Here is a 16,537-nt window from a genome sequence, read left to right as displayed (position 1 = left end):
CCTTAGTTTAATTAGAAGGACCCTACATTTGGAAAAGAATATTTTTAAACCTATATACAGACATATTTCTAAAATATGCAAATATTCTTTTCAATCCTTTAAATAAGATACAAGTCAGTATTAGCACTTACTGGTCAAGTTTCTTGGCACTGTGCTAAGCACTTTACATAATTTTTTCATTTAATCATCATATTTCTTACATATTTCAGCTGGATGTGGTGGCATATGCCAGTAGTCCCAGCTACCTGGGAAGTTAAGGTGGGAGGATCGCTGGAAGCCAGAAATTGCAGGCTGTAGTGTGAGATTAGATTATCATGCCTGTGAATAGCTACTGTACTCCTAGCTGGGCAGCATAGCAAAACCTCCCTCTCTAAATGATATATATTTTAAAAAAATCATATTTCAAGGCATTAACTAATCATATTTCAAGGCATACCATAGTTTATCAATGAGAAAACAGAGACTTAAAAAATTAAACAGTCTTTTGTAGGTTATGGAGCAAATATTGGCAGAGGTGAGATTTGATTCCAAGCCCGCCTCATTTATTGACTGTGGCCTTGCATGCATCACCTCATTCAGTACAGTCAAAATGCCTGCATTGCATTCACATAGCCATGAGAAAAGCATTTTAAAAGTTCCAGGTCTAAACACGTAGGCTCTGTGTCTTTGTGAACAAAGGTATTTATAAGGCACTATCTGTGACAACCACCAGTTTGGGTTGGTGATAGAATCATGTTGGTAAATCTTTACCGAGATTCTTCTCATTTTACAGAATGATGTTGGAGGACAACGCAGTCTAATAAACAAATGGACAACGTTCCTGAAGGCCAGATTGATCTGCTCAATTCCTGGAAATGATGGGGCAGATACTTATTTTGATGAGCTCCGTAAGTCACACATTCCTTCTTTCTTGTGAAGCAATTTTGCTCATGTTTTATTTTAGCACCCAATGCCTGATTATATATAGTCCAGCATATCAGAGTGTGGTAGTGGTTCTTAGTAAACACACACCAAGGACGTGCTCTAAGTCTGGGCACACATAGCAACCAACTAACTCCTTTCTTTGTAAGCTTTCTCAAAGTAAGCGAAGGAAACAAAACTACTGCAAGAGAGAGAAAGATGTGAACTCTGGCACAACAATGTTCATCTATGTGCAGGCCTACATTTTTGTTGGAACCACCTTCTACAGGTAGAAAGAACTTGGGTTCTTTATTTCATGGTGCCCTCTACTGGAGAATACGGGAGATGTGCGAACACTGTCCCTCTAATTTACTAAGGAAAAGCAGGCTCAGAGAGGCAATAAGCAGATTCTTCTATTTTGTTTTTCTTCTTCACTCCTCCAAAGCTCCTTTCAAGTTAAAGGAAGTATTTTGTTGTTGTTGTATGTAAGTTTAGGGTTGTTAACTTTCATCTTCTTGAACTTGTTCATGTTTTGTTTTTGCCATGTAATGTAAAAATGATTGTATCACTGATGATTTCATCAGTATTATGTTTTACAGTATTAAAATATTAGTATATATTCAGTGTTCATGTATGAACTCTCACATTGTAGATTACCACACTCATCTGAAATAATCTTTTGAAGAATGTTGTTTACACTTACTTTACTATCAATTCTGTACTAATTAATACTTGTGGAACTATTTTCATATTGTTACTAATTAAATTGCTAACAAGTTGACACGGTTACAAGACAAAAGTTTACACTGGAAGGTAAAAATTACATGTTTTCTGGTTTATATTTTATATAAAATCCAAGATTTATAAATGGAAAGAGCCATTGTCAATTGACTCATCCTATTTATTGAAGTAAAAATCTAAGACGTTAAATACCCAACTCAGTGTCACATGAATAAACACAATCTTTTACCCGTAACTTGTTGAGGTATAATATAATGACTCTTGTTATATTGATATTGTTGAGAGTTTCAGAAACAATGCATTACTGGAGAAAAAGCGAACAAGTAATACTGAAAAATAAAAATACAGTAAATATTTATTTTCCCCCCTTAATAGAAGACATTTATTTACTCCCTACGAGAGATGAAAGAAATCCTGTAGTGTATGGAGTCTTTACCACAACCAGGTATGTACAATAAAATGCTTTTAATCTTTCTAGAGAATTTTATATGTATGTAAGCCAATACAGATATATGATCTTTTTGTTTCAGCCTTTGTAGCAGTTTCCCATACACACATACACATTTTTTATTTTACTTTTTTTTTTTTTTTTAGAGACAGAGTCTTACTTTATCGCCCTCGGTAGACTGCCGTGGAGTCACAGCTCACAGCAACCTCAAGCTCTTGGGCTTAAGCAATTCTTTTGCTTCAGCCTCCCAAGTAGCTGGGACTACAGGTGCCCACCACAGCCTCTGGCTATATTTTTGTTGTAGTTGTCATTGCAGTTTGGCAGGCCCTGGGCCTGGATCAAACCCACCAGCTCTGGTGTCTGCGGATGGCGCCTTAGCTGCTGAGCTACAGGCGCTGTGCTTCCCATTCTTTATTTTAATTTTTTATTTAGTATTTCTTAGAAATATTTTAATACCAATATAGAAATTATTTTTATTTTTATACCAGCATAGCTGCCCCTATGTTTATTACTACAATTTATCTTACCAGGCACCTATACATGGGCACTTAGGTTGTTTCTAATCTTTTGCTGCTGCTCATTCTGTTTCAATGGCTGAACCTATCTGCATGCCATTCCCCAGATGAACAAGTGTACGTATGATATAAATTCACATAACAAATATTCTGGATACAAAAGGTATATGCGTGTACTGAACATAATAAATACTCAGACTTCATGTCGTGAGAGGAGTATAAAAGAAACACATGAATAAGTGATTAATTGTATCAGTTAGGCTATAACCTTGAGACGGACACTCTCAACTTTTAAAGCATCATTATGTGCGGTCTTATTTGCACTTCTCTGTTATTTCACAAAGATAGAAGTGTGACTGTTACAGCTATTTTACTGCTTTCCTAATTTAGGCAAGGAACGTTGCATTAGTTTCTCAAAGAAAAGCAGCCAATTGTCAGTAAAAATGGTCTAGAAGTGAGGACCTTTTCTTAGTTTCTGCTTCTGTTTTCTTGTCTTCTTTCCGCAAAATGCTGTTCTGAGCTTATCATCAAGTCTCTGACTTTCTTAATAGTTGTATTACCGCATCTGTCAAGCTTTCTCAAAGAATAAGTGAGCCTCACTGTCTAAATTTTATTTAGTTCAGTAACTTACACTTGACTATCTTCAAAGCACATTCTTAGTCCGATTGCATGTGACTGCCTACGTTCTTGGAAATACTTTTTACTTTCTTCCACAGTTCTGCTATAAATTTCTTATCACTGTTTACTGATGTCAGTATTGGAGGAATTAAAGGAATTGATTTTGACATTGAAGAAATGGTTGTATTTTGTCCTTTTAAATAAATCCTTAAGCTATTTTATACGCAAATAATAGTTCAATACTTTTCTGTGACGTGATCACAATACTTTGTTATGAACTGAAATGGACTATTGGTTCAGAAAACCAGGAATGCCAAAAAATGTATAGGTATTATAAGAGATGTTATCTACTTATTATAAATTCGGTGCATACTTAGAGCACCTCTGTAATTGTAGAAGTCCAACGTGACCTGCATTCCTCTACTGTTATCAGTATATATCAGGTATTACAGTTTTAATGCAGATTTTTTCTTTTCTTAAAATGTGTATACATTTTTTGGCACCCTCTGTATATCAGGACACAAAATACTCTTTTATTAATTACAAGATACAAGATACAAAATGTGAATATGAAATATGAGAATAAAGAAGATACCCCAAGAGGCTGCTGTTTTTACTCCATTTTTGTGTTAATTTATATCTGAATGTTAAAGGTACCAGAAGAAGGGCTTGTAGTCAGTCAGGTATCGCAGCCCGCGTTCTCTTGGCATCCTTCCAGTGGCAGGCCGTTCTTTGAAGTCACCGTGTGTTCCACACACAAGCCACTGCTATGTGCCAGGAAAATGTAGCCCCAAGAGAGTTCGTTTATTCTCCTATTAAGTTTCTGCCCACCCAGAGTGTGAAGTTACAAGTTAGCTCTTTGTTCTCAGTGTACTTTATTGTTCTATTTTTAATGCTGTCCTGAAGACTGAGGTAATGTCGGAATGCACGTCACATCCTCCCTCCAGTGAGAAGACATACGTAGCCTGCGCGATGGCAGTGCCAGGAAGCATGATGCACCATTCCTTTACAAAGTCACAGGCAGATGATGTGATTTTTATGAAAATGTCACCTCTCTTCACAGTGCTGCTTTTCTCTCAGCTGCCTGTTTGCCATTACCTTCCCCATGTCATTCCAATATTAATAATTGAGTTACTCATGTTAGAGAGTCATGAGTTCATGCATATAATGCTCAGATGATACGTCCCTTGGTTCATTAAGCATGATCTCATTTTTAAGAACAAGAGTCACTGAAAGTTTTAGACTCAATGAAAATGGCTTTTCAACATCCAGTAATAAAAAAAACATGATGAGTGTTAACAATTTTTTTTCTTAGTTTGAAAAAGTTTGTAAAATTGGTCTGGTAATTTTTGTCTCTTAATTCTTCAAATACTCTATAATTATGATGACTGTAAGTGTCAGACAATTACTGTAACACAAATCAAAAATTAAAGAAGCACTAAAAAGAAAAGAGATTATTTCAACATTTTAAAATAAGTTTAATAAAAATCATATGAATAAATTATTTAAGAGTCAATATTTGTGGCCATTCATCCACTTTAAGAAAGGAAATGGATGAGATGATTATTATTCACATATCTAAATGATTCCTTTTTTAAAAATTACGTCATGTACCTTTTTTATTTTATAAACTCTTTGAAAGATATCATGCTATAATAACTTCAAATAAAGTTCAAGAATATGGATTAATATAATACTCTTTTCTGCATTCTCCCCTCCATCCTTCAGTTTTTCTAGATAATATCTATTATTGATCAGGTGTCAAGCACCTGCTCCCTGCAGCCCTATACTGGGTTCTGATCCAGAGGCCACTTAACTGACTATAATTACCAGTAATCTAGCTATTATTACACTTTTGTAATTGTTTGGTAAAGCAACTTGAAGACATAAGCTCATTTTCTCTGCTGGACTTATCAAATGGAATATACAAGTACACTTTTCCAGAGTATCTGGTGGTAGCATGTGCTCGCTGCATGTGATTGAATGACTCTGTGAATGATTCAATCATGTCCCTTTCTTTCAGTTCCATCTTTAAAGGCTCTGCTGTTTGTGTGTATAGCATGGCTGACATCAGAGCCGTTTTTAACGGTCCGTATGCTCATAAGGAGAGTGCAGACCACCGGTGGGTGCAGTACGATGGAAGAATTCCTTATCCACGACCTGGTACAGTATGTATTCAACTAATAGTCACATTATTTTCTTAAGTCCATATTCTATTCCTAATTTTATTATAACCTACTATGCTATTTGCCACAGCAACATGCACTCTAGATGTAAAATAACTATTATTTACATTAATGTGTTAGCATTTCCATTTTTTACTGAAACTTTTAACATGTCTCTTTTAGAAAAGAATTTTAAGTACTTATGGAACAATGAACTATATCATAAGGTGCAGACTCTTCTGATGATATAGGTCTTATCCCAACATGTCTATAAAATCAATATTATGATTTAAGTATCTAGAAAGACAAATACTATAAATTAGTTGGAAATACCAAGTAAATAGTTACTCTTCAAATACATCTCTCTATGTAGATTGAGAGTCTTCTATCTCAATGAAAACTCTCACTCTTTTCTACATTGAAAAGACCACATCATAATGATTAACAAAAATTATCTCTTTTATGCATTTTTCTTTATTTTATTGCACCTTGGAATAATATGACTTGTTTAGACAGGAAGAGGTTTTAGAGAACCCTAAGTCCAAAACTTGTTTCAAATCGGATAAATCATGTTAAAACATGGGTGAAACAAGAAACGTATTTTAGAGTTTATTCAATTGTTTCAAAAGAAAAACACTTGCAGTTTGAATGCTGTATTTGCATTTAAAATAAAAGGCTTTTAAAAATTTCATTGATATGATTAGAAATAGTTTCAATTATTTAAACAAATCAGCATTGGCTAATTGACCTAATATTGGGGGGAATATTTTTTTTCTTTTTGTTTTGAATTTACTCTGAATACTTCTACCAAGAGGTCTAAAATAATCATCACAATTTCTGAGAAAAATACTGACTTAATCCATCAAATTCTACTGAATATTGTCTTTTCATATGTTCATTCATAAAAGAGGACCAGTTGTTTACTATGCTTTGTGAATTCTTTTTCCATCTTCTTGTCATATAACTTCATTAAATTTGGGGTGTACACTCTGTAGCCATCTCTATTTTCTGTTTCATATCTCCTCATTATAAATTTGTTTCAGGGACATTTTTCTGGCCTAAATATAAGATGAACAGTATTTTCATAGAGGCATTTTTTTTCCAAACGATATTATGATTTTCTGGATTCACGTTTTCATGTTATCTCTTTTTAGATTGTGATAAGAACACCTAACACAAGATCAAACCCTTTAGATTTTTTTTTAATGGGGAGGGGGAAAGGGGCAGGGGAGGAGAGAGGGGAAGGAGAGTGATTTGTGGGGTCACCTCTATGGTTTATCTTTCAAGGGTACAAGTGAATCTTTCTAAAAGTAGAATATAAACGTCTTAACACAATAACTAAGAAAATGACATAAAGGCTATGTTAACCAGTTTGATGAAAATATTTCAAATTGTATATGAAAACATCACACTGTACCCCATGATTGCATTAATGTACACAGCTAACATTTAATAAGAAAAAAAAAACATGACTTTATAACCTTTTAGATTTTTAAGTGCATAATACATTATTGTTGTCTACAGGTACAAAGTTGTACAGCAGGTCTCTAGAGCTTTTACAACTTGATTACCTGAAACTTTATGCCCTTTAATTAGTAACTCCTCATGTTCCCTTCTCCTCAGCCCCTGGCAACCGGAATTCCGCTCTTTAATTCTAGGATTATGACTATCACTGATACCGTCTATATGTAGAATCATGCACTGTTGTCTTTCTTTGAATGGGTTATTTCATTTAGCCTGATGTCCTCAGGATCATTCATGTGGTTGCGTAGGGCAGAATTTCCTTCTTTTTAAACCTGAATGAAACTTCATTTCAATATCACATTTATCCATTTATCTGTCAATGGATTGATAGACATTTAGGTTTTCTTATATCTTGGTCATTGTAAATAGTGCTGCAATGAACCCAGAGGTGATATTGTAACTTTCAGATGCTAAATATATATATTCATTATTTAATATTTTAGATAAATACCCAAAAGTGAGATTGATGTACAGTAGTTCTATTTTTAATTTTTTTGAGGAACTTCTACAGTGTTTCCATCAATGAAAAACACCAAATTATCTTAAATATATTGGTCTCTACTGCTCAATGCTCAAAATACAATGTTTACATTGTAGAAATTTTCTTGGAAAGAAATTTTTTCTTGGAAAGTTCAAAATAGTCTATATCTCACCCATCAAAGAAATGCTCAATGTCTTTCTAACAACTTGGGAAAAGAAAGCATAATTAGGACTAAAGAAGAGCCACTTAGCATTATTCCTTAATTCTTTCTCCACATCCATATTCCTCAGAGATTTCCTGTGAGAATTTTTTAAATGTGCAAACACATTTTCATCTGAAGTTGAGCGTTGAGTAGTATGCCTTAAAACTAATCTTTCATCTGTAGCCCCTGCTAAGGTTATAATCAGTAATGGAAACAGAAAGACAAAGTCTCCCTCTGAAGGGCTCCACTAGAAAACTCTCTTTGATCAGGTAAATTATGGCATATTATAGAACTTAAAGGGATTTTTAAAAATCGTGCTTAAAAAGGGGGGAAGAGGTTCTTCATGGTTGTAGTGAATTAAACATGAGTATGTCTATGCTATTTTTAGATGGAGAGCCTTTGCACAAATCAGTATAAATATACTCTGCTTTTAGGAGTATAGAAGTAATAATAGTCATATGTTTTAAAACAGTTTTGATTCACCAACCCCATCCAATTGGTTCTATGTAAGAACAGTGACAGCCACACCTACTAACCGTTCTTCAGGCAGTACCTAGAAAGCTATGGTAGCTAAAGAAGAAAATTATTTGCAGGTAACTATGTATGTGTATATTTTCCTCAAAATCATTATGACTTCTTTGGAAAAATGTCTAAAATCGTGCATCAATAGATAGCCTCTTCACTTCAGTATTTCCTTTCCTTAAACATTTTTTTAAAATCTTAGATTTTTCTTGGCATGTAATGCTATTTATGTGTTTTTCTACATTCTACCTTATATTTGAAATTCCGATGTTGAAGTTAGGAGCATCATATATTGGATGTGAAAATCTGTTACACTAGTATGTTTTACATAAATGAACTTTACCAATGTAACTAACTCTACATATAAAATCATTAAAATTATATTTCACAGTGTATCAGGTAACCGCACTTGTAAAACTTGAGAATGTAAGAACCAGAATGGATGATAGGAACCACATAATTCACCCTCATTTTGCAGAGGAAGAAATGCTGCCCAGAAAAATGAAATAACTTTCCCAATATCACATCGCCAAAAGCAGCAAAGTGAAGAGGAATGCTGGAGTTTTTTGACAAGGCTTCCTTTCCGAGTCCTTAACATTCCCTAATTATTCATGGATTCTACTATATTAACTGGATGGATGTGGTGCTAAATGTACTAACTAAAAGTATCTGCATTTACTTTTACATCACTTCCTGACTTCTCTCTTATCTGATGTTTTAAAGCAGCCTGATTTTAGTAATTTTTGTTTATGCAAAGTTATGATTGTTTCTATTGTCAAAAATCACTACTGAACATTTCTTATATCCAGACCCTGTAATAAGCATATACATTTTATCTCATTTTTATATTCTTAAAAAAAAATAACCTAGGCATTATTTTCCCAGTTTTATGGATAAGAAAAAGCCCAGTGAAAGTAAGCACATGTTCATGATCTCACAGCTTGTAAAATGGTTAGATTGCAATTCACCTTGGTCTACTTAACTCCAAGTTAAAATTCATTTTTTTCTACCTTCAAAGCGATAAAAAGGAATGACCAAACAGAAGCTTATATTACTTTTATAGGGACTGATCTATTCTCTGCACAAGCAAAAACGAAGTTTTGAAACCTTTCTGCACTTGTCATTTCTTTTATTGTCATTCAGGGGAACACGTTTTATTTTAATAAAGGCATTGTTGAATAATTTGCTTTCTATAAAATGGTTAGTTAGAACCTTTACTAAAAGCCCTTTGGTAATTAAAATTTTTAAAATAGATTATGGAAAAGATATCTTTTGCTTTTACTTTTTTTCTACATCTGTTTTGTTATTAAGATTAAATTCAATGTTGTCCTCCCAGTAGGGAGTTCTGCCAGCATTATCGCCAAATAAACACTACAGCTTAGAACTTGCCCTGCATACTTTGATTTTTTTTTGGCTTTGACAGAATACTGTACTTCTTTGACAAAAGGTCAAACTTAAACTCCTAGCCTTACCATGATATCATAGCTCTGCAATGTTAATAAGCTTGGAAACGCGAGGATGCATGGGGAGACACTGAGAGAATTCCTGCACTTTAAGTGATTCTTCTGCCCTCTGGTGTCCAAAAAGAATGTGTTAACAAATTGTATTTTGCATGGGTGGACTTTTTATTGACCTGCTGAATCTTGGTAACAAGATTCAAGTGAAGCAAAATATGGAAGAATTCATCATTCAGGGAGGAGTACAATTCAGATAAGAAGCCAACAGAATTTGGCCAAAAATAACAGACTTCTAGAAAACTCCGAATCTAAGGAAGATTTATAAAGGCAGATTTCAATTCTGACATTTGTTTCATTATAAATGACGTACTCTGTAGTTTTATTATGTGTTGACAAGAAAGTTTTGAGGTTTATGAATAAATATAAAATATTAATAATGTTTCCTCAAAGGTAAGTTTCACTTCTTAAACCATTCCCTTAAAGAAAAGAAAACATTTGTTTTCAAAGTTCACACATTTGTGAAATGTGTGTTTTACTACTCTCAAACCATTTTGCTACAAGTTTTAGGCAATTTCTAAATGTCTTATTTTGTAAAAATAACGATCCATTTTTAAATCTCATTTCCACACAAACTGTTGCTGCTTTCAGAGTTGATTTTGTTGTTTTTATTTTTAAAGATTAAAATGTACACATGAATTTCCCAAACTGATGCTCCATTTTTGGATAGAGAGAAAATTGAAATAGGTATAGTTATTATCTTTTAATTTACTTTGGGTGGACATTGATGAATGACAGATGCATGAAATTCCTATTAATAGCTTAACCCTACTCCCACCAAAAACCTCCCTCTTTTCGTATTAAGATAGCACACAGAGGTGGTAGAAATGGGGATTCTAAGGATCCCTGCAAATTTCCCAGTTCCGAAATTTGAAACAAAGCCATAATTCAAGGAAAACTAAGTTGTAAAAATCATCATGAATATCCAAAGACTTGGTTTTTCCAGCCAGCTCTGCCTCTGCCTCTGTCTGAGACAGACACATGGAAGAAACGCTCCTCTGCAGCTCTAAATCTCTTCTTTCTTTTAGGGATAGCCTTGTGGTTTGTTTTCTTTTACCATCTTTTTACGAAGAAGGCAAAACACTAAGCCACATAAAATGCCAGAAGCACTAAGTTCCTTCTTCGTGCTTCTTGCCTTCCCTGCTTCATTTCTGAAGAAGATTGCAACCTCTCCTTATTTCTGATTTCCATTTGCTTGAAATACTGTTTTCCATCCCTTAACCCTGAGTCTTGATTTGTCCTTCAAGGCAAAGTCTGTCTCCTGGAGACGACATAGGGATGACTTATGCTCTTTCATCCAATCCGCCAGACTGTGCTTCTTCAGTGGTGAATTCAGTCCATTGACATTTAAGAGATTTGATAAGTATGGTGGAGTTCTAGTCATCTTATTTCATAAGATTATGTTGTGTAGTTTTATCCTTTGCACTATTGTGGAAGCTAAGTTTTGACCTTTAGCTTCTGGGTATTTACTTTGCTAGTCGTCCATTGTAATGGTCAGTGTTGAGAATAGGTCTAAGTATTTCCTATAGAGCTGGTCTTGTGGTGAATTTCCTCAGTGCTTGTAGGTCTCCAAAAGATTTGATTTCTCCATCAATTTTGAAACTTAGTTTAGCAGGATACAAAATTCTGGGTTGAAATTTGTTTTGTTTAAGAATGTTGAAGGTGGATAACAATGCTCTTTTGGCTTGGAAGGTTTCAGTTGAAAAGTGTGCTGTCAGGCTGGGCGCGGTGACTTACGCCTGAAATCCCAGCACTTGGGAGGCCCAGGTGGCTAGATTCCCTGAGCTCACAGGTTCAAGATCAGCCTGAGCCAGAGCGAGACCTAGTCTCTAAAAATAGCTGGGTGTTGTGAAGGGTGCCTATAGTCCCACTACTTGAGAGGCTGAGGCAAGAAAGTCGTTGAAGCTCAGGAATTTGAGGTCGCTGTGAGCTAATGCCATGGCACTCTATCAAGGGTGACAAAGTGAGACTCTGTCTAAAAGATAAAAAAAGAAAGAAAAGAAAAGAAGAAGAAAAGTCTGCTGTCATCCTAATGGCTCTGCCTCTGTGGGTTAGTTGGTACTTACTCCTTGCTGCTTGCAGAATTTTTTCTTTAATCTTGACTTTGGACGGGTTCATTACAATGTGTCTTGGAGTGTCTCTGTTTGAGCTGAGATGACCCAGAGTTAGATATCCATCTGAAAGGAGTGTATCAGGCTCTATAGTAAAACTTGGGAAGTTTTTACTTATAATAGTATCCAGTAGGGTCTCCATTCCTTAGGGACAATCTTCTTCTCTTTCGGGAATCCCTATTATTTGTATGTGTGAACACTTCAGGGAGTCTCATAGTTCTCTAAGCATCTGTTCTGCTTTCTCTCTCTTCTGCCTCTTTAACTACCTGGGTTAACTTAAAAACTTTATCCTCGAACTCTGAGATTCTTGATACCTCCTACTGCATCTTTACATTCCCTGACTGTCTCCTTCATTTCCTGAAGCTCCATCATATGCTTTCTATATTCTATATATCTCTTGTCTGACCTTGGCTCTGTCTTTCCATTTTCTCATCCAGTCCTTTTATTGTCTTTATCATCCATATTTTAAATTTCCTTTCTGTCAAGTCCACTAATTCTTTATAGGCAGAGTCTTCTACAGTAGCTGCCTCATGGTCCCTTGGAGGAATTCCTCTGTTTTTACTTTTTGTGTTGCCTGAATTTTTCTGTTGGTTCCTCCTCATACGTTCTTTATTTTTGTTCCCCTCCTTGTCCTTCCTTTTCCTTCTCACTGCCTCCTTTACTACAAACTAACTTGTCTCTGAGCTTAGGTCTTGAAGTGGCCCTAGTCTGAGCAAAGCCAAACTCTTCCTCATGGCCAAATAAGCAGAAGTCCTTGCTCTTGATGACAATATGTTGCAATATGTCTCCAGGACACCAGCTGGTGATGTGGCTTTTTTTTAGGAGACAGAGAGCACAGCCAGCAACCTCTATGGTCCTTATTCTAAACTTAGTTGCCTTTGGTGATCATCTGATTGTTTCCTCAGCATTCAGACTTTGCTGGGTTTGGCTCTTAAAGTTCAGAAGAACCCTTGAGGGGCAGGTCTCACAGTGCTCCTTGACTCCAGTTCCTGTTGGGTATGGGAGTCCCTCAGCCTGTCTCAGCAGTGGAGTCCTGATCTTGGCACATGGAGTTAAGATAGTCATACTTTAAGCCCCTGTGAAGACCTTCTTATGACCTTCCCACAGTAGCAGCCCCTTGGCCATGGAGACCTTGGTATGTCTGCCTTGTCAGCCACCAAACCTATGGCAAATCCACTCCTTCCATCTTTCTAATCTGGTTGCTGTATACTATTTGGGTCCATCCACTCTTTCAAGCTTTTCACTCAATGTACAGCCTACCCCAACCACTGAAAACTCTGGAAAGGCTTTCTCCCTTCCTGGACCTCCTTGAGGTGGGGGTGGGGGCAGCCAATCCCGGCAGGTAGCAATCACTTGCCTAATTCATCAAATTTCCACCACTCTAGATCAATCCAGCTCGTCTCCTCTTCACTGTGCTGGGTAAGATCCTGGCACCAGCTATGGCTGGGTTCTCTCTTTTTCTCTAGTCATTCTAGAAGGGCTTACCAGAACTATCCTGCTGGTTCGCCATCTTGCTCCACTCCCCTGATTACCAACACTTGATAAAAATTTACTATAAAACTTTATTGAAAATAAATGTTGAAAAGTCCTGTAAGATTTGTTAAATCTCAAATATTCCCCCAAATAAATATCTCTCCTCTCCAAATCTATTATAGGAATGTAAATCTTAACAAAATTAAAATCATTTGTTCAGAAGTCTTTTTTTAATTAATCAATTATTTAATTTCATTTAATAGCCTGCAACAAAAACAGTTATTAGGCAATTTTTCAACTACCACCAATGTAAAATAATGAAATGTCTCCCCTTCAATAACATAACATTTCAAATTTTGGTCTGAACAAAAAACGCCATCATGCACAGCTCACATGTGTTTTTTTCTAGAGAAAATCAAAAGTAGAAGGTAAACAATTTTCTTTCTTTGCAGTAGGTCCTTATTGGCCCTCTTTTCTGCTATGAGATATAAAAACTCCAAATTTTGTGATGTGAGCATAGATATATTTTAAGGTTTTTATTTATTTCTCATTAATTATTAGACTTTCTAAAATTGTAAGAGACATTAAGAAATTACAAAGTTCTTTTGATTCCAGGTTCAATGGATAATTAATCTTTACATATAAACCATCATGAAGCAGCTCTGGGTCCTGGCATACCCTTCTGTTCTAGAAAAATCTTTTTTTGCTATTACATATCAAGGCACCATTACCTTCCATGAAATTGGTTTATGATTTTGCTTAAGAGGTAGAGGAAAGAGATTATAAGATAACAATACATAACGTCAATAAATGGGTTTGCATTAGCAGATGGAATGTATGCTGGTGCTTCAACTAGAACCAGAGTGACTATTGAGAAATTCCATCTTTTACCTTGGCTGATATTCTCAGCAGCAGAAATTCGAGGCAGCCATGAAACCCATAAGGTCTGAAGTCTTTGGGCACTGTTGTCTCTTCATGTGCCATACTTTATTTGCATTGGATATTGGCATAATCCTATAAAACAATTTTTTTAACAGAGAGGTGATATACTAGAATTTTATGTGCTTGTTAATCCCTGGCATCATATCTTTGTTGTAAACTATGCTGGTACCATTAAGTAAAAATTTATTTTTATACACATATATATATAATTTATTTATGTATTTATTTATATAATTATTTAAATATATAAATATATTTTATATATTTTAATATGTATATAAAAATATATAAATAAATATATGTAAATATGTGTGATTTTTATATAAATATTTATATATTCATATAAATTATATATTTATATAGAATTATATTTATATGTTTAATTATAATTATATATTTATATTATAATATATTTATATATTCATATAAAACTATACATAAAATATAATAAATTAAATATACATAATGTATAATACAGTGTATATACACACATGTGCATTTTAGAAAAGAAATGTTTTAAGGTTGACTTACAAACGTGGGTATAACTGATCAAAGACAAATACGTAATTCAAAAATATTCACAACTCTCTTTTAGATTTTATAGTATTAGATTATGGATAGGCTTACCAAAGGAGACTGACAAATGCAGAGTATAATGGAAGAATTCTGTCCCAGCATCTCACTCTGTTTTCCCATTGTGTGCCTAAGGAATATAGACACATTGTTATTATTGCTGGGCTTCCTGTTTGCTTCATTTTAAGTAAACCTTTCTTATAAAATATGGAAAACTTTGGGAAAATCTCCTTTTAGGTATCAGTGGCTTACTCATTCCTCTCTATCATATATATTGTATAGTTTTATTTTCCTACATTGGTCACTACTAAGTCTTCAATTTATTGAATAGGAAACTATTACTTCGTCACCACCTGTGATAATTACTGAGGTTATTTGCATTTCTTCTAGCATTTAGTAGAGGGAAGACTAGAAGCTTTCTGACACTAGGTTCCATACACCTGAAGCAAGTGTATGTTGAAACAGCACTATCATTTATCTTTAACTCTACGTAAACTATGTTTCTCTAACACCGTGACATGCCAGGGGCACTAACATGAATCAATTAGAGGCCACGGGCTCCTAGCATGAATCAACCATGCCGATTGACTTTCAGCTTCCTTTTCTGGGAAGCCAACGTTTGCTTTTTAAATGAGCTTCCTAAAATCCTAGGCTAGTTACTATGTTCACTGGTGTTTTGTTTTTTCTAGTATAGGAATTCCTCTAGGAAACTGAGAGAGAATGATAAAGACAGAAATTTACCTTGTATTTTGGGCCCTGGCTTTTCTATCTCTGATATTTAATATGAGGTCTTTCTTTGCCCTTATCTGTTACAGGCTGACTGAGAGCTGAATAGGCAGAAGGATAAGATGACACCTATTTTACATGTGCATTATTTTACTTTATCAATAAAACACAGACTTTCTTTACATATTTGGGATTTTCTCCCCCAGTTTGCTGAAAATGAAAGCACAGTTCAGTGCTTCCTTGTGCATGCCTTCCCTCACATTATTCATTTTTCTGATTTGTTTAAAAGAAAACTGCAACCTGTAGAGAACAGCCTGAAGCTGCAGGGGGAGAAAACCTTTAACAGCTGTCTGGGGCCTTGCCAAGGGGCATAGATCTCTCATTGGATAGAAACCATTTTTCTCCTCTTATCCATTGCTTCCCACTCCACTACTAACGGCCCTAGACAAACATGCAGACCTGCCAAGCATAACACGATCACACCTAGCCAGCCATGGCAGCCAGCCATGGGAGATAGGCCCTGACCATGCTGGCTGCGGCTGGGTCTACCCTTTCATCTCGGGGTTTGTCTAGGCAGCTTCTCTTGCCTCTCTATTCTTGTGATGATATTAATGTTTCTAGAAAGACAGTGGCATTTAAATTTTTCAGTATTAGTTCTTTTTTGGTCTTTAAAGTTTGAACTGTCTTCAAGTTTTATAAACAGTAGGTGGAGACACAGATAAGTTCCCTGATTCATTTCCTGCACTCACTGGAGATAAAGTGGTAGGAGTTAGGCAAGCACATGTTAGAAAAATGGAGGCAGGACAGGCGTAGTAGATTATACACGTAATCCTAGCTCTCTGGGAGGCTGAGGCAGGCGGATTGCCTAAGCTCAGGAGTTCAAAACCAGCCTGAGTAAGAATGAGCCCCCGTGTCTATTAAAATAGAAAAACTAGCCAGGCATTGTGGTGGGCACCTATAGTCCAGCCACTCAGGAGGATGAGGCAAGAGGATCTCCTGAGCCAAGAGTTTGAGATTTCTGTGTGCTATGATGATGTCACAGTACTCTATGGCAGGCCATAGAGACAGACTGTCTCAAAAAA

The 16,537-nt window shown here is 35.4% G+C and overlaps 1 protein-coding gene across 1 annotated transcript in view; it reads left to right on the top strand.

Annotated features, from left to right (window-relative positions):
* SEMA3D (semaphorin 3D) overlaps positions 1-16,537 on the top strand; it is a 124,094-nt gene that overhangs the window by 83,384 nt on the left and 24,173 nt on the right. Inside the window, exons 8-10 of the mRNA XM_023519160.1 lie at positions 773-887; positions 2,017-2,086; positions 5,246-5,390. Of these exons, the coding sequence (XP_023374928.1) occupies positions 773-887; positions 2,017-2,086; positions 5,246-5,390 (330 nt within the window). The remainder of the gene's footprint in view (positions 1-772; positions 888-2,016; positions 2,087-5,245; positions 5,391-16,537) is intronic.

This window comes from Otolemur garnettii, unplaced genomic scaffold (genome assembly GCF_000181295.1).
Source record: "Otolemur garnettii isolate 467f Iridium unplaced genomic scaffold, OtoGar3 scaffold00005, whole genome shotgun sequence".
Taxonomy (NCBI): Eukaryota; Metazoa; Chordata; class Mammalia; order Primates; family Galagidae; genus Otolemur; species Otolemur garnettii.
Note: the sequence above shows the minus strand (reverse complement) of the source record. Positions and strands in the feature narration are given on the sequence as shown.